General features: G+C 38.8%; 2 protein-coding genes across 4 annotated transcripts; both read right to left on the bottom strand.

Moving 5' to 3' along the window:
- Window positions 1-5,533: 5,533 nt before the first annotated feature.
- LOC103403916 (uncharacterized) lies at window positions 5,534-8,170 on the bottom strand. 2 transcript variants are annotated; one of them, XM_008342759.4, is made up of 8 exons: window positions 7,788-8,170; window positions 7,569-7,693; window positions 7,206-7,310; window positions 6,981-7,073; window positions 6,489-6,563; window positions 6,237-6,299; window positions 5,940-6,049; window positions 5,534-5,789 (listed from the first exon to the last, which is right to left on the bottom strand). In XM_008342759.4, exons 1-8 carry the CDS (start codon window positions 8,050-8,052, stop codon window positions 5,762-5,764), a joined length of 864 nt encoding a protein of 287 aa, XP_008340981.3. In that variant the 5' UTR covers window positions 8,053-8,170; the 3' UTR covers window positions 5,534-5,761. The 2 variants fall into 2 exon arrangements, with proteins under 2 accessions (XP_008340981.3, XP_008340982.3); XM_008342760.4 differs by lacking the exon at window positions 5,940-6,049 and having other exon boundaries at window positions 7,788-8,146.
- Window positions 8,171-16,943: 8,773 nt separating this feature from the next.
- LOC103416846 (uncharacterized) lies at window positions 16,944-26,347 on the bottom strand. Of its 2 annotated transcripts, XM_070815149.1 has the most exons (9): window positions 23,647-26,347; window positions 22,804-22,936; window positions 22,601-22,689; window positions 21,180-21,403; window positions 20,778-20,864; window positions 19,789-19,888; window positions 19,437-19,647; window positions 18,585-19,333; window positions 16,944-18,530 (listed from the first exon to the last, which is right to left on the bottom strand). In XM_070815149.1, exons 1-9 carry the CDS (start codon window positions 25,807-25,809, stop codon window positions 17,892-17,894), a joined length of 4,395 nt encoding a protein of 1,464 aa, XP_070671250.1. In that variant the 5' UTR covers window positions 25,810-26,347; the 3' UTR covers window positions 16,944-17,891. The 2 variants fall into 2 exon arrangements, with proteins under 2 accessions (XP_070671250.1, XP_008353282.3); XM_008355060.4 differs by having other exon boundaries at window positions 16,944-19,333.
- Window positions 26,348-26,683: the final 336 nt, after the last annotated feature.

Raw genomic sequence — 26,683 nt, 5'->3', positions numbered from 1 at the left:
AGAGGGATAGCCTCCTTATATTTGGCTGTAGAGTTGCGTTGCAGATAAGAAAAGCAATACAAAAACAATCTTTGAAAAGCAACATGGTATTAGAGCAGGGAAAATAACATGCTTCTGCATTACTATCATCCGATCTTATTCAACCTTCAATATGGCGAAAGAAAATCCTTCTGGGTCTGAAGCTGAAAGTTCACAGGTCATTTCCTCCTTGAATGTGTCTAAGATGGATGTCAACCCTAATCAAAGATTAAGCTCAATCTTGTTGAATGAGTTTAATTACTTGCCTTGGTCAAAAGCAGTAAGTCTTGCCCTAGGTGGAAGGTCCAAGTTAGGGTTTATAAATGGAAGCATCGAAGTTCCTGATTCTTCCTCTTCAACTAATGAAACCTGGCTTTGCAAGGATCAGCTAATTATGTCCTGGCTCCTAAATTCCATGGAACGTAAACTAGCTGAAATATTCAATTATTCTGAATCATCATTCAAGCTATGGGAGACTGTCAAGGAAATGTATGGTAGTCAGAACAATGTTGCACGTGTGTTTCAATTAAAAAAGGACATTTCCAACCTGCAACAAAAAGGAAAGCCTTTTGTACAACTTCTAGGCAGCATGAAGAGCATGTGGAATGAGTTGGAATTGTATTGACCCTATACAACTGAAGCGTCTGTGCTACTGAATAGGGCAGAAGAATACAAGATATTCCAACTCTTGTTAAGTCTCGATGCAGAATATGAAGACCTACGAAGCCACATACTCATGAACACTGAACTGCCTTCCTTCACCAGTGTATGTACAACAATCCAACGTGAAGAAGTACGAAGGAAAGTCATGAACATTGGTATAAAGACCAATGTATCTGAAGCTAGGGCCTATCTAACCAACGAAGGAAAATACAAAAGGAAGAATCCACACTTGAAGTGCCATCACTGCAACTATACCGGTCATGTTAAAGAGACATGTTGTATTTTACATCCAGAATTAAAACCTGATTTTATGAAGGACAACAAGGGCTTTCAAAAGCTGAACCGAGCTACACACAGAGCCAACCATGCATCTGCCTCAACCTCAAATAGGTCTGACACACTCAAAAGCTTCACAGCAAATCCGGCTGCACTCATAAATGAGTTTGCAGCGTATCTTCAAAGCAAGAAATAAGGGACTAAAAGTGATCAAACGGTCAATTTTGAAGATGGAAACTCAACAGCTTTGCTAGGCAAGTTTGCTGGTTTCATGGCAGACACTGAACACATACCTCAAGAAGACATGCAAGGTATCATGAATTCATTCAAAACTGCTCTTAATGTAAATATGTTGCATGATTTTTTGATTGTTGATTCGGGTGCCACAGATCATATGACCAACCAAGTTTCTAAGTTTCATAAGTTTGAAAAATTATCAAAACATTCTCAAGTGTCAACTGCAAATGGTGAAAGTGCCAAGGTTTTAGGAAAGGGAAAAATCAACTTAATGTCGGACAAAATTGAGTCAGTGGCCTTATATGTTCCTTCTTTTCCTTTCCAACTCCTATCTATGGGAAAAATCACCAATACCTTGAATTGTTTAGCCATCTTCTCTTCTCACAATGTCATTTTTCAGGATTGTGTCACCAAGAAGACAATTGGTGAAGGGTTTTATCTAGATGGTCTCTATTACATATCAAAGAGCAGTTCCAAAGGGTTTCAAGCCAAGTCCAATTCATCCCAAAATAATCAATTGTGGCATCAACGTCTAGCTCATCCTTCTCAACCTATTTTGTCTTCTTTGTTTCCAAACTTAGGGAAGGATTTAATTCCATGTGAAACCTGTCATTTATCTAAGGCCACTAGATTGCCTTTTAACTCATCCTTATCTAAGGCCAGTAAGTTGTTTGAACTTGTTCACTCAGATGTATGGGGACCAACGTGTGAATCTTTGGATGGTTATAAATATTATGTAATATTTGTTGATGATTTCTCTAGAGCCACATGGTTGTACCTTTTAAAGTCTAAGAGTGAAGTAATGGAAGTGTTTACGGATTTTAATAATCTTGTTAAGAACATTTCTCCTCTCAAATTCAAACCTTAAGATCTGACAATGGCACCGAATACATGTCCCATATCATGACACAATATTTGAGCAATCATGGTATCATGCATCAAACAAGTTGTGTTTGCACACCTCAACAAAATGGTGTAGCCGAAAGAAAAAATCGTGACATACTTGAAAATACTAGAGCATTAATGTTACAAATGAATGTACCAAAAATATTTTGGTCTCAAAGAGTCATGGCTGTTGTCTACATCATCAATAGACTTCCTAGCCGAGTCTTAGATTTTAAATCTCCTCTTGAGGTCATGAACGGAAGGAAAATTAACCTTTCACATCTTAGAGTCTTTAGTTGTGTCTGCTTTACTCATGTTCAACCACATCATCGAGATAAATTGGATCCTAGAGCTCTTAAATGTATTTTTCTTTGTTATTCATCAACACAAAAGGGATATAAGTGCTATGATCCTCAGCTGAGAAAAATGATTATAACTAAAGATGTTCGATTCCATGAAACTAATCCTTTTTTCAGAAAGTCCCTTGAAACCACAAGTCAGGGGGAGTGTATCTTTGATGTGTTTCCTCTACCAAGAATCGGGCTCAATAATGCTTCAACAAGAAGAGGTTCCGATAATGATGAACCACATGCACCACTCACTGAAGGTAACAATGAAGGCATTCATCCTGATGGTTTCATGCTTGATGATGACAGCGACAACCAAGATAATCTTCAAAGTGTGGCTGAAAATTTGAATGAGTGTGAGACAACTGTACCAGCACTACGACGCAATCCTATGCGTAATAGACAACCTCTTACAAGGTTTCAAGATTTTGTCACTTACAATCCCAAGCATCCAATCTCCAATTATGTGTGGTATCAAAAGTTGACTCCATCTCATGCTGCATTTCTTAGCACCATCTTAAGTCACAGTGAGTCTCAAAACTTTCATGAGGCTAACAACCAAGATGTGTGGAAAGAAGCAATGAGAGAAGAACTCAAAGCACTAGACCTACACAAAACCTGAAGCATCACCAAACTTCCACAAGGAAAAAATGCAGTGGGTTGCAAATGGATCTATAAGATCAAGTTTAATTCAGATGGTTCAATTGAAAGGCATAAAGCAAGGCTGGTGGCTCGGGGATTCACACAAACATTTGAGGTGGATTAAAAAGAAACTTTTGCACCTGTTGCAAAAATGAACTCAATTAGGGTTTTATTGTCCGTTACTGTTAATAAGGGTTGGTCCATATACCAAATGGACGTGAAGAACGCCTTTCTACATGGTGATCTTGAAGAAGAGGTCTATATGAAATTGCCACCAGGGCATCCTCAATGCCATGAGCCTGATTTAGTGTGTAAATTGCACAAATCGATTTATGGACTGAAGCAATCTCCACGAGCTTGGTATGCCAAACTAAATTCAGTGCTTAATAGCGTTGGTTTCACAAGAAGCAATGCAGATTCATCATTGTTTGTTCATACTAGAGCTGTGGGCAAATTGGTTGTGTTGATATATGTGGATGACTTAATAATTACAGGTGATAATGCTGAAGAGATTTCCAAACTCAAACAGTCACTTCAACAAAGATTTGCAATTAAATATCTTGGGATGTTGAAGTACTTTCTTGGAATAGAGATGGCAACTTCTCACAAGGGACTATTTCTTAATCAACGTAAATACATCCTGGACCTACTCAAGGATGCTAAAATGAGTGATGCTAAGCCTGCAAATACTCCTCTCGATAGCAAGCTCAAACTTAACTTAGGGGGCACGCAACTCTCGGATATCAGCCACTATCAGAGACTGGTTGGTAAGTTAATCTATCTAACAATCACCAGGCTTGACATCACATATTCAGTGAGTACCGCCAGTCAATTCATGCACTCTCCCATAATCGATCATTTGAACCTCGTCAAAAGGATCTTACATTACTTAAAAGGGTTCGTGGGTCGTGGCATCATCATGAAGAAGAATGAAAACACCCAAATCATGGGGTACTGTGACACAGATTGGGCAGGAAATGCAATCGATCGCAAGTCCACAACTGGTTACTGCACCTTTGTCGGTGGAAACTTGGTCACGTGGAAGAGCAAAAAGCAAACTGTCATCGCAAGATCAAGTGCCGAAGCTAAATATCATGCAATAGCATCAATCGCGTGTAAGCTGATATGGCTAAAGGGACTTCTGTGTGACTTAGGTGTGTTTACGACTCAACCTATGAACTTATTTTGTGACAACCAAGCAGCCATGCACATAGCATCAAACCTAGTGTTCCACAAGAGGACAAAACACATTGAAATAGACTGTCACTATGTACGTGAACAAGTACAGTCGCAGGTGATTCAGACGTATTATACAAGAAGCTCCGATCAGTTGGCCGATATATTCACCAAACCCTTGGCCTCTCATCAGTTTCAAAGGCTTCTGTCCAAGCTTGGATCCATCAATCTTCTGGATCCAACTTGAGGGGGAGTATTGGAAGTCTTGGACAATAGGGATTTAGTTACTGTTTTCTAAGTGCCGGTTGTCTTTTCTTTTTCTTGTGTTTAGCAATTCTTGTATAGTGGTCAACTCCTTAATTCAAGGAGCTGCTGTTAGCTTTACTAAAGCTGCTGATTATGGCATAAATTAAGGAAGGAGGGATAGCCTCCTTATATTTGGCTGTAGAGTTGGGTTGCAGATAAGAAAAGAAATACAAAAACAATCTTTGAAAAGCAACAGTACCATTTGTGTGAAGCTAGCAAAAATATTTTAATAGTTGTATGTGTATGCACTAGCATGAGCTAATATAACAAATAATAGCCAGATTGCTTATGGCACATCATCATTTAACGGAATTTTCGGAAGTCACTTAACAGTGAGTTTAATGTATATAATATTGCATTTACTGTTGTAATCGAGGTTTGATGTTGGAATGCGCCTCCCCTAATTGTTTGTATCACACTCCAAACCAAAATGGATATCAATTCATTTACACACACTACAATGACAACAATATCTGCTGCTCCATTAATTCAAACCGTAGAAGGCTAGCACCATACCACCCACCATTGCCACCATTGCTCTACTCTTTGTGTGTTTGTTTTGTTGACTCATAATGCCTTCCATGTGGGAGTAAAGTTGCATGGAACAAGTATGCTGTAACCGTGACGTTTTGGAACAATAACACTATAAAGATGTACTTTGTGGAAACGTTGGACAAGGGATTGCAGCCAACTCCTGGCACCTACATTGCCTTGTTTAGCATGCCATTGCAAACATCTGATTGCACCCATTTTTCATTATCAGCGGAAGAAGGCGACCCGGAAGATTTGCAAATAATCTTGATCGTGTTAGAATGTGGGATTTGAGTTCGATTTGAGTTGGAAAATCGGAGTTTTGGAAGTTGGAAGACTAATTTGTTAACATCAGATATATCCATAGAAAACAAATCATCCATCGTTTCCTTATTTGTTATGCGGCTCTTTTCCCTTCACATTTTCATAGAAAACAAATAGATCGCTTTCAGTTTCGGAACAAACTAAACTCTTAATAAATCAAAATCTTTGGTTTTGTTCCTACATGGAATCAACAACATGGAAAAGTTTATTCCAATTATAATGTTACACATACAACAATGATCTGCCATGTAGACATAGACCAACAACGTAGCATCCATCACCGGAACCATTGACACTCTGGTAAATCTGATGATAATTTTACTTGCGGCTTAACATTGAAGACGGGATATGAAGCATCAAGAGCGTGACAAGACGCCTTTCGAACTGCGCAGAATACGCTCCACAAAGTTAAGATTGAGTTTCATATGCCAAAGAGAATTAATGGAATTTTGTCCAAAAAAAAAAATTTAATGCAATAAACCATCCATTCAAAGACTATTATTCATTTTCAATTGAGATAAGTTCATTTCAAACCTTGGCACGGCCCCCAGGCGACGTGGGTCAGATTCTGTTGCTTGTCTGAGAGCCCTTGCAAATGCTTTGAAGGTTGCCTCAATAATATGGTGAGAATTTCTTCCAGCAAGCTGTGCCCAACCAAAAGAAGAAAACTGTCAGAAACAAGAAACAGAATCTGACCCACGTCGCCTGGGGGCCGTGCCAAGGTTGGAAATGAACAATGAGATGGCAATTCAGTCGTTGAAGTTCACTTCTAGTCTGTGAACACACAAATATTTGGATGATTCAAGATTTTTAAGAAGCTCTGTATGTTACCTGCCGGATGTGGAGTGTCATACCGGAAGTATTCACCAAAGACTGGAAAAAATGTTCCACCAGCTATGAAAAGGACAGTTCCAACAACAATTACTAAATTGGAACGCCTAATATTTCCAAAAATAAATAGAAAGAAAAGTTCTCATGTAGCTCCATAGAGTAACATATATTAAATCAATATCTCCAGCAATGCTTTACACATGGATAACATATGCAGCAGGAATTTGAAGCCTAAGTCTTAAAGTAAACTACCTGAGTGTCATATGTGCCAACCCTCTCGGTGGGTATCTGAAGATCATAACTCAAATGTGGCCGGCCAGATAAATCCTGAATAAAAACTTCCAGTTAGGTAAATATTTCTCACTTTTTGAATAAACAAGGACAAGTAGAATCTTATATATATATAGCACTCTGATACTACTGTTAACTGGCGCAAGAGTCAACTCTTGTATGTGAAATCAAGTTATCATGATGAAGCTCAACCCTAGGGATAATCTTTACTCATTTTCATCATATTGTTTGGCATCAAACCTTATCCGGAAATAACCAAAATCTCCGAAGGGGTCATTTATGGCCTATGAGCCGTAAGTTTATATTTTGTAATGCATAAGTTGTTTTTAATCAACCTGTCATACCAACTAATAGCATTTAATTTGTTCTTAAACATTCAAATGAATATAAATGTTTCTCTTCAGATTTTAACACCACTAACTAATCTTACAGAAATGATGCCGTAGAGCATACCAGTGAGACATGTATGAGTGCTTCATCAAGTGGAGCAGAGAAGTCACCAAACCTGTTGATTCCTTTTCTATCGCCAAGTGCTTGAAGCAAAGCCTGCAGACCAAGCAAAATTAGCTTAATCAGCTGCCTACTCTGAGATACAGAGGAATCCAAAAAGTGAAGCTGGCAGACAATAGATTCTGAATTTTCCAAAGGAAACATCAAGATGCCTGCTTTCTACCGTACCGTTCCAATAGCAAGAGCAACATCTTCATTTGTGTGATGATCATCAATGTGGATGTCACCAGTAGCCTTTACATGCACATCCAGCAACCCGTGCGAAGCAAGTTGCTGAAATAAACAAGTAAAAAAAAAAAAAAAGCACCACAAAAACAAAAGCATAAAGCACTCAACTTTCTTCTCTAAACAGAGAGAATAGTCTAGTTAAGCCTAATACCGAAAAAACGCGGTTTCAGGTATCCGAAATTACTTTTTTCTACTATCAAAATCAATCCAAACAAACCAAACACGATTAATACATCAATGCCTTTCACCAAAGATTGAATTTTGAGCTATAATTATGAGAGCTAAGAGAAACAGATTACTGACATCCAACATATGATCAAGAAACGGAATCCCAGTACTGGATTCAGCGATTCCAGTACCGTCCAGGTTGATCTTGACCGAGACATTGGTCTCTTTAGTCACCCTCTTGACCTCCCCAATTCGAGCCCCTGCAAAAATTGCACCAGCAGTTAGGAATCCCATTAAATTCCTAAACCCAGTTTAGCGATTGAGATTAGGATTAGGATTAGGGTTAGGGTTTACCTGAGTTAATTGGGGTTGGGGTATCGGTGAGAGTGGAGCCGTTGTTTTCGGCCAGGGAGGCGCGCGGCGGAGCTGCTCTCTGAGAGTCCATGGCTTTGAGCTTTAAGCGGTGGAGGTGGTTTGGTTTTAGTGAAGAAAGTGATGGCCGGTGAGACGGCGGAGCGGGTGTGAGATTCGGACGAGAAACCGCGAAGGTAACCCGCCGTTTTAGCGGCGTAGGTGAAGAGGTTGGAATACTGGGTGGCGCGGAAAGTGACAGCTCCATTTTGTGAAACGGATCGGATCCTCACTCCTTTTTTTTAGGGGACTTTTGCAGTGAAATTGAAATGTTTTGAAGCAGAAAAAAAAAGAAAAAAAAAGAAAAAGAAAATAGACACGGTTTAATGGTAAGTTCATTTATGTGTGCATTCAGTCTTTCATGGCTAATGGTGTTTTTTGGTTTGAATAAAAAAAGTTGTTTGTTTGACATTGTTGAAATTAATTTAAAAGCAGCTTTTAAAAAAGTTGGGTTAAAATTGTGTTTGGTAAATAGAAAAAAAAAAAGTGTTCTTGGTCAAAATTAAGGGTCCAAAACAGCAGAAGCAGTTCTACCTTTGCTATTGAAAGCAACGTTTTTTTTTTTTTTTTTCAAAGCACAACAACCCCAAACTACCCCCTAAGACTCATTAAAATCACTTTTAGGTAATGAGGCGCTTTACAAAGAAGTGCTTTAAGTGTGTCATTAAAACACACTTGAATTTATTAGAAGGCTGGCTCACTTGAGAGTGCTTATGTAAGAAGCACTTATGCTTACAGCTATTTTTTGTATAAGTGTTTTTTGTCGAACGTAATCAGAAAGGTTCTTATCACAGTTGGTTCTTAAAATTGAACATTTTAATCAAAATGGTCCGTGAAATACATAATTCATCAATTTGGTCTTTGAAAATGAATCTCGCATATCAATTTGGTCCTTGATAATAAATCTCGGAAATCAATTTGGTCATTTCATTGCCTTTCTCTTAAACTTTCTATTAGTGTGTTGATGTGGCATACTATGAATCTCACCTATCCAATCATATAGTGCCACATGAATTAATTTTTAATTTTCTTAAAAAATTGGTTTTATGATTAGTCTACGTGACAGCATAAGATTGGATAGGTGAGATCCATTGTGTGCCACTTTAGCAAAATTTATTTTAATGACCAAATTGATGGATTCTCTATTTCAGGACCATTTTGGTCTAATTTCGAAGATCAATCGTGATAAAAACCTAATGAGAAACATTTTTAGTTGTGATAAATACTTCTATCTGATAAACCAAGTTTGAAAAGCTCAGTTCCCACCACAACAATCAAAGGAGATAACAATGGAATCAGTCAACAGGAAGGCTCGCCTCAATATAATCCTTTAGCTGTTTGAATATTTTGAATTCAAACAGATTGTATATTAATATTTTGAATTTGTATTTTCTGTAATTTATCTTTTGGTTTGTTTTGAAGAGTTTGTTCTTCACTCAAACTTGTAAAGTTCTATATAAATGTTAAATCAATATAAGCTCATCATCGAGCACAATTCTTATATGGTATCAACCTTTTAACAGTCTCACGACAAATTTATTTCTCAAATACAATGCTTTTTTCTGTTGCCCTTACCAACGTTTCTACCTTCCTTCCTCTGAAACTTGATTGTCACAATTATCCTTTGTGGCATGCAAAGTTAGTTCCGTTACTTCGAAGTCGAAGTCTGATGCCATTTGTTGATGGCACCTTTTTGACACCATCAACCTTATCTTTAAATCATGGATCTAGCAAGACCAGATGGTACTTTCTTGGCTCACCAGTTCTCTTTCTCCCCCTGTTATGCATGTTGTTGTAAAATGCATCAATGCTACTGAGGCATGGAAAGCTTTGCAGGAAAGGTATGCATCCTTATCTCACAATCGAGTTATTCAACTTTGTGGGGAACTTCTAAATCTTCATCGCGATGATCTTAATATTGCCGATTTTTTGGATAAAATCAATACTTTGGCTGATCAATTAGCTTTATCTGGTTCTCCTATGGCTGACGCTAATTTAATTACCACGATAATGAATAATGTTGGACCCTTGTATGAGAACAGTGTGGCATCCATACAAGAGCGAGAAACCCCTATCTCTTATGCAGCTTTGGAAGCATTGCTGCTTAGTGCTAAAACTCGCCATCTCACCTTCACTTTGTTTGGTGATACTCTAGTTCCTGCCATGGCTGCTAATCGTGAAAGCAGGGTCACTGCACCTACATATTTTACGCGCAGAGGAGGACGTGCTGTTATCCCTCATCGCGATGGTTTTGTGCCCCATCAAGCTCACCCCAATGCTCTTGCTAGTCCTCATCAAGGACGTTCCAATTGTTATCTTCTCGGTGCAGGTCATTCTTTTGTTTACAGACCACTACTCAAATGCCAGATTTGTCGCAGAAATGGGCACTTTGCTATTGACTGCTACACCAACATGAAAACTTCCTATGAAGGATGTGTTCCCAATGCTCGCCTCACAACACTTGCTACTCAGTCTAGCTGTGTAGCCCAAGCACCCAATGCTCCCACAAGTTGGCTTCTAGACTCCAGAGGCAACACTCACATAACAAATGATCTTGGCCAACTTACAAATGCATATGAGTACACAGGCACAAGTCAAGTTAATGACGTTAATGGTGGCCAAGGTTTACAAATTTCCAAAATAGGAACATCCTACATTCACTTTCCCACTCACTCTTATACTCTCTATATATAATACCTTATATTGTCCTGATACCTCTCAAAATATCTTATCTATCAACCAATTTTCCTATGACAATGACTTTTTTTTCGTACTTTACCCTAATTTTTTTCATGTTCAGGATATCCGATCAGGGATGACCCTTTTATTTGGCCGGAGTAACACTGGGGTTTATCCATATGCATGTTTCAATTCCAATAAAAGACATGGACTATTTTCGTGCGTATGAGTTAGAGTCGATGATCGTGTTTGGCACTCCAGACTTGGTCATCCATCGTTATTTATCTTGAAGCATTTAGTATCAACTAGTAAAGTGCCTCTTACTAGGCACCATCTCAATTCTGTATGCCATTCATGCCCTCTGGGCAAAAGCAAGAAATTGCCATTTTCAGTATCAAATTCAATTTCACATTTTCCTTTACAACTTATTCATTCTGATATATGGACGTCCCCGACTTTGTCAATTTCTAGATTTTGATATTATGTGATTTTCATTGATGATTATTCGCGATATACATGGTTATATCTTTTAAAATTAAAATCCGATGTGTTCTCGACATATATTAAATTTAAAACTGAAATGGAGAATAATTTCAACGAACAATCCAAACTTTTCAAATGGATGGTGGAGGAGAATATATAAACAAAAAGTTCAAACAATATTTAAAAACACATGGCATTCATCGTCAATATACATGCCCTCACCATCCTGAACAAAACGGTATGGCAAAAAGAAAACATTGTCATTTGGTTGAAACCGGCCTCACTCTTCTTGCTCATGCGTCCATGCCTCAAACTTATTGGGCTGAGGCTCTACATACTGCTAATTTTTCGATTAATCAACTGCCAACTAAAGTTTTGAAATTAATTTCTCCATACACAAAGTTGTTTCACCAAGAACCATCATATGATTTTTTTTAAGGTTTTGGGGTGTGCTTGCTTTCCTATTTATGTCCATACATGCCAAATAAATCATTTTCATTCCAAGAAATGCATTTTCTGAAGTTATTCACAAAATCAATTAGGGTATAGGTGTCTTAATCCATCCATGGGTCGTGTTTTCATGTCTAAGCATGTTGTTTTTGATGAAAATTGTTTTCCATTTCATGAAAAATCCGGTGTTACTCCCGCAACGTTCTCTCTGCATGATAGTAGTCCTATTGCACTTGGGACACCTGAAATAATTTTTAATTCACCACCAACTTCGCCAGTCCTTATCCCTACTTCATCTCAAACTTCCTTCACCCACTCTAACTCTATCTCAGAAACACACCTAACCTCTACCACACAACCTTTATCCCCTATTTCCTCTCCCATTAGTTTACCTTTAGAACCATCACATCTTAACCCTCCACCCTCCCCTCATTTGACACCCTTAGGCCATCTTCAACCGAAAGGTCAAGAGAGCAGAAGGCCGAAAATAGCCCGAAAACCGTCTCCAACCGATGGCTACGCCAGAGGGATATGGAATCAGAGAGGGCCCCACGAAATCAGAGAGGGCTGGAGGGCTGGCTAGAAAATCATCTATCACGTCGGTTATAATCGACAGGAATACATTTATAATATTTAACCGACATTAATACATTTATATTAAATATTATAAATGTATTCCTGTCGATTATAACTGACAAGAATTCTTAAAAAGAAATTTGAATCCAACGGCTAGCTGGCGCCAATTATCGTTGGATTCAATTTTTTTTTTAAAAGGTTTTTTGGGCCTTTTTTTTTTTTAAAAAAAATTCTATTTTTTCCCTATAAATACCTAAATTCACCATTCCTCACAAAATTTTCACCATTCCTACACCATTTCAATTCCCATATTTTCTTTCCTCTTTCAATAATATATCCTTCAATTTTTTCAATAATTTTCAAATGGCCTCGTCTGCAATGAAAGGTAGGGCTTGGACCCGAAAAGAAGATGAAGCACTTTGCAAGGCTTATAGATGGGTGTCGGAAGATGGTGTAAGGGGGAATTGTCAAACAAATAACGGTGTTTGGACTCATGTGTCTAAAAAATATTTAGAGTTCTATGAAGGCACCACTCCAGTGAATATTCGAAACCACGAGAGTTGTTCTTCAAGATGGAAGAAACATCTTCAGCCAAGTTTGAACAAATGGCATCAAGCATTGTTAGCAGCCACAAGTAGACATGAAAGCGGCGCCAATAACTACAACGAAGTAAGTGTTTTCACAATTTATTTTAAATATTTAATTATATTACCTTTAATTTCCTTTAATTTTTTCTAGGTACGCCAAGCAGATGAATTGTATATGGAGAGCAGCTCGAAACCCTTTCAATTTCACAGTTGTTGGGAAATTTGTAATGGGTGGGTTTTATTTGAAGAACCACCACAATGAGCTCCTACTCCGGTGTTCGGAACTACATCCTCAGCTGCAGATAAGGATGAAGATGGATCTCCAACCATTCAACAAACAAGGGTAGAAAATCCATCTTGTGGTGAAGGTTTCATACCTAGGGCTATGGGATGAAACAAGGCGCGAAGGTTGAAGGAAAAGGGCAAGGCAAATGATGATTACGCCACTCAACATGAAGTGGTGGCCTCATTCAGATTATTGGTGAGCAAAATGCCCTTGAGGCGGAAGAAAGGAAGTCTAGGCATGAAGAACGGGCCAAACAAATACAAGAAGAGATGGATGATAAGAATATGGAAATGAACACTTCAAATTACACTCTAATGAGTAAGACCTATTTTGATAGGAACTATGAGCTGACGACAGTTGTTTACCTCTGACTATACTCCTACGATGGCGGATGATGAAGATGATGTTGATTATGGATATTAAATTTAAGTTGTTGTAGTTTTTAAATTTAATTTTTCGTTTTTAAATTTTAGTTGTAGTTTTTAAATAAAAGTTGTAGTTTTTAAATTTAAGTTGTTGTTTTTAAATTTAAGTTGTTGTAGTTTTTAAATTTAAATAATAAATTATGTTTAGCCCTATTGCCCTCGATTGGAGACGGTTTTTTGTGACAAGGTTAAAACGAGCCTTCTGGCCCTTTGGCCCTCGGTTGGAGACGAAGGCAAATATGGCCATGTATTGTTCATTAAAATATTAATATCTTGGAGGATCTTGGAGGGCTAGAGGGCTAAAACGAACCATCTGGCCAGCCATCAGTTGGAGATGGCCTTAGTCTCTCTAGGTTCCACATCTACCCATACCATGGTTATACGTGCAAAAGCTAGAATTTACAAACCTAATCTTAAGTATGCCCGTACTTCCACCATTACTGCATTGTCTGAACCTACATTCTACAGTTAAGCTAATAAGTTTCAAAAATGGAGAACAGACATGGCTGATGAATTCAATGCTCTACAACGTGCTGGCACATGGTCTTTGGTGCCCTATCATCACTTTTCCATGAATGTACTTCCTAATAAATGGGTTTTTCACATCAAGTGTAAGTCTATGGGTCGATTGACAAGTTTAAGGCTCATCTAGTGGCGAATGGTTTTCATCATCAACCAGGACTTGATTATGGCGAATCTTTTAGCCATGTGGTGACTCACTTAACCATTCGTATGATTATTGCTCTAATTGTTCAGTTTTCTTGGCCAATACGACGACTGGATGTTCAGAACGCATTTCTACATGGTTCACTGTCTGATGAATTCTACATGAAACAACCCACATGTTTTGTTGATCCTCAATTTCCCACACATGTCTACAAATTGTGGCGTTCACTGTATGGACTCAAACAAGCCCATCGGGCGTGGTTTCAATGTTTTTCTAATCATTTGGAACATCTTGGTTTTGTGGCTTCCCAAGCAGATTCATCGCTCTTTGTGTATTGTCATGGATTAATTCGTATTTACTTATTAATCTATGTTGATGATATACTTATAATGGACAATGACATCCAGTGTATTAATAGTTTGATCAAGGACATAGGCTCGGCATTTTCCATGAAAGACCTTGGTTCTTTGAATTATTTTCTTGGCATGGAGGTTAAGGTATTCATCTTTCTTAGTCTAAGTATATTTTGGATTTGCTCAAACGTACAAATATGGTGGATTGCAAACCAGTTTCAACTCCTGCCATCAGTGGCAAACGCCCTAGTTTGTATGATGGAGAGCCATTACAGGACATCATCGAATTCAAGAGTGTAGTGGGTGCCCTACACTATCTCACCTTCACACGTCCTGATATCGCATTCTCCATTACTGAGGTTTGCCAGTTTATGCATAAACCCACCACTACACGCTGGATTGTTGTTAAAAGAATTCTTTGCTATTTAAAGTCCACTCTTGATCATGGACTTGTGTACGGGGGCAGATCCAAAGAGGGACCAAGGTGGTCACAGGACCACCCGAAAGCTGGAAAAACGCCCATGAAGGTCCTTTAGGGACCCTCCAAATGTTTCGGCAGGGGGGAGAGATCTACTCCTAAGACTATATAGGGTAAGCCAAGGCAATTATTTTGTCAAATAATATTATAGTCCATTCAAAACCGGATCCATCCATGGAAGAGGTGAAGGAATTGCAGGGCTCCACCAACTTTCTCACGAGGAAGATGAAAGAGACGCTGACTCTTTTTTTTTCCTTCCACGCTATCATTTTGGATGTCTCAATTAACATCTTTATGGGCTATCAAATTTGAGAGTGATAAAAGGCCACTAACTTTGAAGACCTTTAATTTTTTTTTTTTTTTTTTTTCTCTGGAAGTTGCCATTTTTTAGATAGTTTAATAGAAAAAATAACCGATTTTAGAGAACCATTATCTTCTTTTCTTGCCAAAGAAAAGACTTTTTTTCTTTTTTTTTTCGTAATAGATAGAAAACTATCAATGTAAGAGAACAAAGGAATTAAGGTTACTTAGTACTATGGTCTAATAATATTCTTCTTCACTTGTAAGTGAGAGGTCTTAGGTTCGATTCTCACCAAAGGCGAATCTGAACCACATTATTACTAGCCCATTGTGAGGCTAAGCCCACCCCTCCCCCTTTGGTGTAGATATCGTTTGTTAAAAAAAATGTTTAAATTTTGTAACTTCTTATGTTGTTTTTACCATGATTTATGGATGAAAAGTTAATGATTAACTTTTTAATGTTATTTTCCCTTAATTTGTTTTTGGATGTCTTACATTGGGACCACCCCATGTTAGAATTCTGGATCCGCCACTGCTTGTGTATAAACCTGGACCTCTCACACTCACTGCCTTTGCCGACTCTGACTATGCCCGAACACAACATGTCAAAGTTGATTATCATTATATTCGAGAAAAGGTCACACGCCATGAGCTGCAGGTTGGTTATGTTGCCACGCAAGATCAACTTGCAGATTTCTCTTATTGTTTTCATTACCATCTCTCCAAGCTTCCCGTTCGCCCGCAAACACTCAACTTGCGGGGGTGTGATAAACCACGTTTGAAAAGCTCAGTTCCCACCACAACAATCAAAGGAGATAACAATGGAATCAGTCAACAGGAAGGCTCGCCTCAATCTAATCTTTAGCTGTTTTAATATTTTGAATTCAAATAGATTGTATGTTAATATTTTGAATTTATATTTTTTGTAATTTATCTTTTGGTATGTTTTGAAAAGTTTGTTCTTCACTCAAACTCTACTTGTAAAGTTCTATATAAAGGTTATATCAATACAAGCTCATCATCGAGCACAATTCTTATATTATCCTTTAAAAAAACAATCTCAAATAAAACGGTTTACGAATAAAGGAAATTGTCAAGTTCCACGGTTCAAAGGAAAAGACAATAAAGTTCATCAACCACAATAATTTGACAAGTGAGCATTTTGATAGAATTTTACCCTCTACTTTGCAAAATTTAAATAATACAATCCACATATGAACTGAAACCTTCATATCATGTATTATATTACACTTCCAAGTCCAAACCATATCACCAGACATACTGTTCTTCCACCACCTCGAAATTATGGCTGCAATCCCCACAACTCTTCTTCCACATCTCTGAGCCTTTCCGTTAATTAAACCGCACCGCTCCTCTTCTTGAACCTCCGCCTTTTGATATCTCCGTCGACACTTGAGCCGGCGGCAAAGTACCCCATAGAGGTAAGGGACTACGCCGGTGTACATGTCCATTGCCTCCCTCTGCATTACTAACTCTTACTCAAATCCGAATAGAGAAATAATGTTTCCTTCAATTGCTTGTAAGCACTTTATATGAACTCAACTCAAGGGACATTTCGTCACATGCACCAATGTCGCTTTACTTAAATAAAACTAATGGACAAGCAACCGGCTGTCGCCTGTTGGGTTGCAGGAGACATCTAATTATACATATCCACACAGCCGGACGAATGACCCCAAATTGTGCGCGTGACCACGAGTAAAGTCCTGCGATGCAGTGCATCAACGGTTGATAGCCATCCATGAGTGCACGGGAGGCCATCGCTAGCACAACTCTGAATCAAATTGCGAAAGATGATACAAGGACAGCTCATTTAATAATTCCACAACATGCCTAACCAAAGCAGGTAGTTTGAGGTAACAATGTAACATGAATGACTTAGTTTGACAACAAAAATTGACAATGCCTTGACAAGAGTAGCTAAATGAACAAAACTTGAACAGTTTTAAAGTAAAAAACGAAACAACCCCGTATGCACAGAAATAAGTGCTCCTATGAACCTACGAGCAATGCGAATACTCCGTCCAATAAATCTACAGATCCAACGAGTGCTTCAGACATTTTATGGAAACTCGTCATCAAATGCACGGGAACAACTCTGTTCGATAGCAGATCACCTTTCTCCTCTTCATTCAAATTTTGAATGAGAAGCTTATCTGAGCGAAGCTGACAATACAGAAACTCGATGCTTCCAAACAGTTGGGCAATCGAAACTGCAGCTGAGGTATGTTGTCTGCTGCAGCGGCACTGGGAACAAAGCTTAAAATGACATGACAGAATCCGCTGAATAATCTTCTGAAACCACCTACCGCCATGTCATGAGCTGACATTGGAGAAAGCCCAAACCTCTCACATCAAGCAGATCCAGATGCACACACAATGAAGCAGCATCGGTATATTACAAGACATTCAATGTGGCGTTCGACAGCACTACCATCCATTTTGATTTAATAGTACATGACACCGTCCTAGATGCAACATCGCACATCTTGAAACTTCCAAGGATAAAAAATAATCTTCAAGTCCACTTAATTTGAACTATAACCTTAAAACCATACTAAAACAAGGCAAAGGGTTTCAAATTCCTTGTAGTTGTAATCAATTCTGCTTATTCACGCAATCCGAGTCAGGCATTGCCTTTATCTCCAATGCCCCGCAGAATTGTGAAGAAATGAGAGGTTCCTGCATTGAGAGATATTTGTGGATCGCCATACTGAACTCAGCAAAGATTTCGTAGATATATCAAACAGAACCAGATTCAGCTTTCCCAGAATCAGCCTTGGAACCATCACTAGATGCATGAGGAATGCTCTTTTCACACTGCATTGCATCAGACGCGACTTCTGAAGCCACATATGATTCGTCTTTAGCCTTACTATCAAGTTGAATATTTAAATCACAATTGTTGAGCAAGGAACTCTCACTAGCACCACAGAAACTGGAATCTTGATTTCCATTAACCTCCTCAGCATGGTTCTTGGCGAAAGTTTCTCCTGAAGAAGGAATAGGCTGAAGACAGGAAGCATCAACATTCTCTTCATGGGAATCATCCAAAGCACTTTCTTCCAAAGATTTTGAATAATTCTCTTTCAGAGAAGAATCTGAAACTGGTTCTATTTCCACCTTTTCATCATGGCTTATGTCAGGGTAAGACTGGTAGTTGACATCAGAAGCATACTCCGCTGACTTGGTACCTGGATCGGAGTCCGAAGATGTGGCCCCCTTGCTTGAAACCTGGATGTTACGTTCATTCGAATTATCCGACAACCTACTACTCATCATGGAAGTGTCATTCAAAGAAACAGCAGCATCTTTAGAGGTAAACTGCATTTTATCTTCAACAGGAGAATCCGGCACTGGCTCATCTTCTGCCGCTAGAACCTCACCAGGACCCTGAGAGGCTAGAACCTCACCAGGACCCTGAGAGGCTAGAACCTCACCAGGACTCTGAGAGGTAGACTGCTTTTTATCTTCAAGAGAAGAACCCAGCACTGGCTCATCTTCTGTCGCTAGAGCCTCACCAGTTCCCTGAGAGGCAGACTGCATTTTATCTTCATCAGGAGAATCCAGCACCTGCTCATCTTCTGTTGCTAGAGCCTCACCAGGACCCTGAGAGGCAAACTGCATTTTATCTTCAACAGGAGAATCCAACGCTGGCTCATCTTCTATCACTGAAGCCTCACCAGGACCCTGGCAGGTAGACTGCATTTTATCTTTAACATGAGAATCCACCGCCGGCTCATCTTCTATCACTGGAGCCTCACCAGGACCCTGAGAGGTAGACTGAATTTTATCTCCACCAGGAGAATCCAGCACTGGCTTATCTTCTGTTGCAACAGCCTTGTGGCTTGTATCAACAGGGCATTCCTTGTCCAAAGTAGATCGAGGTAATTCAGCCCCCAAAAGAGAGTCAGAAGATACACTCCTCTCAGTGGAATCTAAATTTTTATGTTCATCAGAACCATCTAAAGAACCACTCATCACAGGACTATCATTTAAGGAGACACCGAGACATCGAGAACCAGAAACCATAGCAGCAGCTTCATCAACTGTTTCATTAATATGAGGCAAACTGGTTTCATCAGATCCATGATGATCAATAGTAGCAGGTGAACCACTATCTGATTTGCTTCCGCTCCCATGCTTTATTAAATCCTTGCCTTTGCATTCTAATTGCTTTATGCCTGTTGCAAAGGAAAAAAAACAAGGATCGACAAAAAAATCAATGTCAGAGAACAGGCTAATATTGTGATTAAGGAAGAGCAAATAACAAGTTTAAAAGATAACCTGGGTCTGCTGTCCCGTTCCCCTCATTTTCTTGATCCACTAGCAACTTCTGTAGCATGTCTATACCAGGGAATACAAGCATATTCATTGACCTCATTTCTTGCTTGAATGATTCCTCAACAGGAATAAAACCAAAAACTTCTGTCCATGTATGCATGAGTTCAGCAATTGCAGGGATAACCAATTTCTCAACCTTGAGAGAGCATAGAGCCTTCAAAATGGAAAGAACAAGACGAATCAAAAGCCTTTTAGAAAACACAGCAGGTAACACCACAACGGAGAGCTGGAATTATTTTGAATATCTTTTTCATGCAATTAAAACTACCAGAACGGCATGGCTCACATAGCTTACCGATTCAATGGCACAAAAAAGCCGACGGCACATCCCTTGTCGCCTATATATGTGGCGAGTTCCGATGTATGGCATCTCTGCTAACTTTGTACCATGAAACCTAACCAGAAGCAGATTTCATAATTTAAAAGAATTTGTTTTCATGATAATTGAAAAGCGAACCATAGATTGCCATTACCAATTTGAGAGGTCTTCCCTCATATAGTTATAGATAGCAAACAGTGTAATGGTCTGAATCCATTGTCACATGCATAAAATATATGGTTCCTTAAAATAAAATCTGAAGCGAGCCCCACAATGTATTCCTCAACTAAGGTAATTCGAGGGATCCCTCAATGGAACAGTATATAATTATATACACAAGGACTTTCTTAAGGGCTATCAAGCTCAACTGTAATTGGAGTGAGATCCAATATAGAATTATTGACAACAATATCAACAACATATTATTGATATTTATACAGCCGTTGATATTCTTTCAATCAGCTGTCGACGTGTTACTGATATGTTATTGACATGGATCCCGCTATCGCTACCGTTGAGTGAGATCGCGCTCAAGAAGGGGTTCGGGCACACACACACACACACACATTACACATACACACACATCAACATGCATATACTATTGTAAAGAGCACCCTGTTTGTCAATCAAATATACTAAAAATCAAACATATACCAGTAATATTTGAAAAAAAAGTACTAAAAAGGGATTCCAAAAGGCTGACGTAACTGTCAATTACTTCAATTTCCATTATTTCCTACATTTACACCTCTTCATACACTAACTCATATGTCTAATAATCCTTCTGATAAAATGTAAAAATAACCCAAGGCCCATGACTCTTTGGAGAAACTGAAAAAAAGGATAGACCGGGGCAATCCATAAAACGGAAGTAAAGAAGCAAACATGCAGCCTAAGAATGAAAAACTGCATGCATAACAAGTTAACAACTAAGATATAAAGAGCTATAAAAAATGAGAATGTACCTGATTGATGCAGCAGAAATTATTTCATCGCCTCTCTCTAAAATAGCGGTGTAGAAGCCACTGTAGTTCAGTCGATTGAAGTTTGATCTAAGAAGAAAATGGGCCAAAACAATTCATTAGTCAAAAAACCAACAGCCTTAAAAAAATCATATAACAGCATGCTTGGTACCGAGTTTGCAATTTATTAACCTTGGAAAGCCAAGCACATTATCATTTGTAAATGTAACACAACACAACATATACAGACATTTATCTAGAACTTAAAAAATTTAAGATCCCCACCTTCAATCTGGTGTGTCAAGGTCCAGATAAGATAACCAGGTCTTATTCATGAAAATCAAATAGTTGAAAAGCAAACTTTCTCAGCTGTCAACTAAATCAACAATGGAGATCAGCACTTACCCACAATTATAAAGAACATTATGAATTAAATTGATGCCGCTCCTCCTGTCAACAATAGGCAAAAAGCATTCATCCATAACAGTCAAAGCAACAGCTAGCTTAGAATTGCATTCGATCCTTTGAGGGAACCCTTCATCTTCATCAGTTCTATGAACGAGTGTCCATGAAAATCCTGATTCTAGTTCATGTTTGACCCCAAGATACTTCTTCAAATTCTCAACGAGCTAAAGAAAAACAAAATTAAAGTTAAAGTCAGTGCCTAAAAAGGACAGCACAAAAAGTTATAAGAAGTTGCATGGGAAGAAAAATGCCATTTGTACATCAATCTAAAACATATGAAATTTTGTCAAGGAAGTTGGAACAAGGTCATAACAGGAAAAAAAAATAAACACGATTATTTCACAAACAGTTTACCGACCTCTACATTTTTATAACACTTCATAAATTGACATTTAGGTAATTCATAAAGAAAATCTTAAACCTTTGCTTAATTTAAAAAACACCTTCATGGCTGACAAGGATAAAATGTCAATATTTATGGAAATACTGCTCATTCGTATTTGTAGAAATATCGGCATTGATGGAAACATTAGTGACAAAACAAGGAGAAATTTCTTTAAATATGAAAATTGTCAATAAACTTTAAGTTCAATGTTGCATCAATTCCGTGGTAATCAAATCCCCAGTTACTGAAAAGTAAGAGCATTTTAAATCTTCACTCGGTAACCAGACATCAAGAAGGCATTCATTTTCTTCCTCTGTTTTCTACTTAAGTACTTCTTCCTCTACTTTTGTTTACCTTTGATCCTTCTACAATTTTGGCTATATCTGATGGAAATATCATTGACATCACAAAAACACATCCATCTTACTCACACGTTTTGAGCTCAAAACCAAAATTAGATTATACATGTTCCCTAATTCCAGGAACTTGGACAGCCCTCTAGGGAAATAAATCAACCCTGAAATACTGATACATCAATTTTACCATCTTTGGCGGGACGACATCTTATCTTGTGACTGTTGATGTTTGCATAGAGGTTATATTTTACATCCATTTAATTCTTGAGAGTAGAACTGCGGCTGCTATAGAGATGAAAAGGAATCTCCCTGGGGGCAATTAATGCTGACCAGGGATAAGCAGGAGAGGGTTTGGCCAATGGCAATGACAATTACTATGACTAATAATGCTTGATATTTTTCAAGGTGACAAACCACATGCATTGTGGTCAACTTACGTGACTGACCTAAATATATGGGAAGCCGGAATTTATTAGAAAATTTAGGTATTACCCCCCAAGTGGGCATTATTAGTTTATAATTTCATATCCTAAGAACCTCGGTATTTACAGTCACACCTCACGTGCATACATATCAATTATCAAGTCAATAAAATTTCTGGAACCGCAAAGAAGTGATACCTCTCTGCATTTCTGCCCACAGAAGGAAGAGTCTAAACTAGGAGAAGCAGCAGGACTACCATCCATCTCCTGACAGCATGATATGTGACCTGCAAAAGCAGAAAATCATTTTTCAAGCAGTGAATCTGAAAGCAGTGGAAAGAAAAGAAATTATATAAGCAGATGCTAAAAATTTCAGAAGCAAGGAAACAAATGATGAGTACATTTTTTCCCACAGAGGCTGCAAGTGAGCAGTGCATCAACAGTTATATCATCCTCTTCCACAACATTCTCATTTGCTACCCCACAAAACTTGCATGTACAATTTGGACAGTGCCAATCACCAGGAGGAAGCATCTGCAATGAGAACAAAAGTATTAATACCTAATTATGAGTGTACAATCAGAATGAAATCATTTTGCAAATTCACAAAACTACAAAAAAATAAGTTGACAAACACTAACACTGTTTTAGCTTGCGTCTATAGTAAACTGGATCAATGTATCCACAACTTGGTGAGGCAGAACACATCTAAACAAGATTTTCCTTTCCAAAATTTACATGCAATGTCATTGAACTGATGATGTACTCACAACAACCAAAATTACAATTGAAACACAAAAGCTCAACCATAAGAGCAAAGTAGTTTAAGCATGACTGCACAAAGGCAGTCTCCCTCTCCAAACATATATGAGTTACAATCCTGATAAAGAGCATCAGAAGTGTTTGGAGCTAACTCAGATCATTCAATCTCTCCCTCCATTGATCCATAAAATTCATATATTAATCTCTCAATAGTGTCAAGACTTACAAACAAGCATTTCCCATGCCAGAAAAACATACAACCAATGCCACAATGCATATACAAACTTAAAGATGTTACAACAATCTCTAACCTTTTCTTTCAAAAGTAAACCTCACTTCATCGGACATAATATGTAGAAGGGAAAAAATAACCCAATGGCCCAAAATATATCACAAAAGAAAAGATTTACAGAACATGGACTGGTGAAAATATAGAAAGCGCCAATATATGCTGCACTCTGCAGAGAAATAATGCGACATACCTGTATATTCAAGCAGCTCTGATGAAATGTTGATGGACAGCCATCGCAACAGATCAAATCCCCACCATCCCCACAGATGCCACAAGTATCATCATCTGGATCGTCACAGTCGACTTCTACAGAGTGGAAACCAATGCGTTCAATATCCTTTTGTCTATTCCACGCATCTAACTGACATTGCAGAAGGGAAACACCCGAGTCCAAACATATATTTTGAAATGGCTGGCGCAACTTGCTTCCTGCATGAATCTCAAATTTTGAAGTTGTGAGGATTTTACTACAGCAACCACAGTGAATGCCATCTCTTGTAATCCACCCCTCCAGCATTACTTTAATCCTTCGGCGATTCATATACTGCACCTTTTGGCTCAACTGCACAGTTCCAGAGTCAACCAGCCAGGAAAGCAAAGTCCGTTTCCCAGTATATGGAACAAAGCCATCACTTTCGGAGTTAACCCCATATTTTGAACCACGAACCAACAAAGTACACCTTCCAACCTTTCTACTTTTCCTTCCATGTGGCATATGCGAACTTGATCCTGAAGATGGCTTTTCAATACCTTCATGTAGATGATTTGAGTTCACACTGGCCAAACCATTTTCACTCTTAAATGTCTTACCACCCTGCTTTAAGTAGGTGCTTAGTTTATCCTCATAACTAACACTATCCATGCTCCCTTGATCACGCTTGATACTTGTAGATCTTTTCGTACGGACTCCTCTCGCATTCTCATCCTCATCATCAACCCTTTGTTTCCTTTTCATTTCTTTCTCAATCTTCTTTCGAGTTTTCCTTGTTAATTGGCTAAGTACATCATCAGTTATAGGTGAAACCACACTAGGTTTAGCCTCATTTTCCTCCTCATCCAACTGCTTTTGAAGCGCATCATAAGCCTTAATGATGGACCAGTAAGCTGTACCTGCTGGGTTAATGTACACAGCATCTAGATAATCTCTGTTCCTTCTAGGCCTATAATCTATTGTCCAGCCTGCACTCAGCAGCATCTCCCGTATTCGTTCACGTAGTTTTTGCTTCTCTGTGCCACTACCACGTTTAACTTTACCTTCTTTGATTCTGGTTGGAGGAGTCTTTTCACATGAAGGACCACCTTCATCTTTGCAAACCACCATCTTCCTAGGTTTAGAGGCTTCGACACTCTTTGGTCCTTGTTTCAGTGATGTATCACTATCCTCTGAATCCCAATCGGAGCCTTTACTGGTCAAAGACGGCAATGATTTTCGTACATTCGGATGGTTTTTCAATGGCCTAACAACTGAAACTGGTTTCTCAGGAAGCTTTGGTTCTGAGTAAAAAGGAGGGATGATAGCATTTTTCACAATATCTTCACTCCTCAGAGCCTTTCTATTTTCTTCAGATTTGCGAAAATTCTCCAGTGGCCCACCCGCATTCTTTTTCTTCTTCACCATGACCTTCAAAACACCATTTTTACCCTGTAGCCTAATGGATTCCTCTGATTGACCTGTGAACTTGTCTCTCAATAAGGGTAGCTGAGCTCCATCCCTATTCATCTCAAACCCTCCCCTGTCAGTATGATCTCCTCGGTTCAAGCTACTCGTCCTGTCAAAGTACGAATTCTTCCTCTTGTCAACTACATGTCTACTTGAACCAGTTTCGCATTCCCTCTTAATACCACTTAGTGGCACAGGAATCGCTCCTGAAAACCTTCTTCCCCCAAACTCACCTACCCCATCACTGAACCGTTTCCTTCTCGAAATCTCCTCATCATACTCATCAAATTCATACACCTCCAACTTACTTCTCTTTCCACCACTCTCATCCAAATAACTTTTACCAATCATGCCATCCTCACTACGCCTAACCGGATCCAATCTCTCCCGCTTTTGACCAAACTCACTATTTTCAGCAATGCCCTTATCTGCAGCTCTTAAACCATTGCAAACCCGTGTAGTTTCAGGTCCCACCTTTCTACGAGGACGAGCCAATATCTCATCACTAGACCCCGATTCGCTCAATACCAACCTCGACCTCTTCTTCTCTTTCGGCTCGAAAACCTTACGAGCACTCGAAGGACCAACAGCGCCACTCAATTTCTCCGGTTTCTTCCTAACAATTAAGCAACCTGAAGAATTTTTCTTCACCAAAACCCCAGAAGGGCCAACAGATCTCACACCTTCGTCCATCTACATCAACCTCCCGAAACAAAACAAAAACAAAAAAAAAAAAAAAAAAAAAACCCTAATTCCAAAACCCCGCCCTTCAATTCATCCCAAATTCAGCAAAATCCGACACAGAAACCGTAATTCTGTCATAGCAAAAATCCCCTAATCAAAGCACACCAGATCTGAACCAAAAATATCCTAAATGCTTCTACTTTAATCTCACGGAACCCAAATACGACACCGTTCAATTGAAAGGGCAAAGGAAGATTTCACGAAAATCTTACCTCGCCGGAGAGCCCTGGAATTCCGTCACCGGAACTCCGCCGATTGAAGACGTCCGATCGCCGTGGCAATTCTCCCAATCATAGAAAGATAGGTAGGGTCAGACGGAGAGAGATAGAGAGAGAGGGGGCTGGGTTTGGATTGTAAATATATGCAATTGCCACTTTGTAAATTCCAAAATCAGAGACTTTCTTCTCCGTATGTATTTTATAATTTCCATTTTTTCTCTTTTTATTTTTTTTCCCTTTTTTTTCTGCAGATTTTGCATTTATGCGTCTACATTAATTTTCCCAGATTTCCCTCCAAATCTTCACACGACTCAGGCGCTACTGCATGAACGGTGTATGATGCGTCCACGTCAGATGAGTCTATAGCTTCACTGGGTCGGGTAAATGACGTGGCGGCATTCCGGTGGGAGAGGTACACGGGATTGGAAACTGTTTTTACAGAGTTAGCTTCCGACTTCACTTTTGTTGTTTTGGGAAAAGATTTCCTCTTAATACATCAAGTCTAGGGATCTAGATTATTGAAATTTGATTTAACCGTTACAAATACGTATTCACTTTAAAAGTTGGAATTCCTACTGATGTATTTTGTTGGATCCATCAGCACT

The sequence above is a fragment of the Malus domestica genome, chromosome 16 (assembly GCF_042453785.1).
Source record: "Malus domestica chromosome 16, GDT2T_hap1".
Classification (NCBI taxonomy): domain Eukaryota; kingdom Viridiplantae; phylum Streptophyta; class Magnoliopsida; order Rosales; family Rosaceae; genus Malus; species Malus domestica.
Note: the sequence above shows the minus strand (reverse complement) of the source record. Positions and strands in the feature narration are given on the sequence as shown.

Coding starts and splice junctions, on each gene's coding strand:
- LOC103403916 (XM_008342759.4), bottom strand. CDS start 8,052: ATGGAGCTGTCACTTTCCGCGCCACCCAGTATTCCAACCTCTTCACCT. Junction 7,074..7,205: donor TTGCTCTTGCTATTGGAACG/GTACGGTAGAAA, acceptor CTTGGTCTGCAG/GCTTTGCTTCAAGCACTTGG. Junction 6,050..6,236: donor TGACACTCCACATCCGGCAG/GTAACATACAGA, acceptor GGTTGGGCACAG/CTTGCTGGAAGAAATTCTCA.
- LOC103416846 (XM_008355060.4), bottom strand. CDS start 25,809: ATGGACGAAGGTGTGAGATCTGTTGGCCCTTCTGGGGTTTTGGTGAAG. Junction 19,889..20,777: donor ATTTCTGCTGCATCAATCAG/GTACATTCTCAT, acceptor GCTTCTGGTTAG/GTTTCATGGTACAAAGTTAG. Junction 19,334..19,436: donor GAACGGGACAGCAGACCCAG/GTTATCTTTTAA, acceptor CCTTTGCAACAG/GCATAAAGCAATTAGAATGC.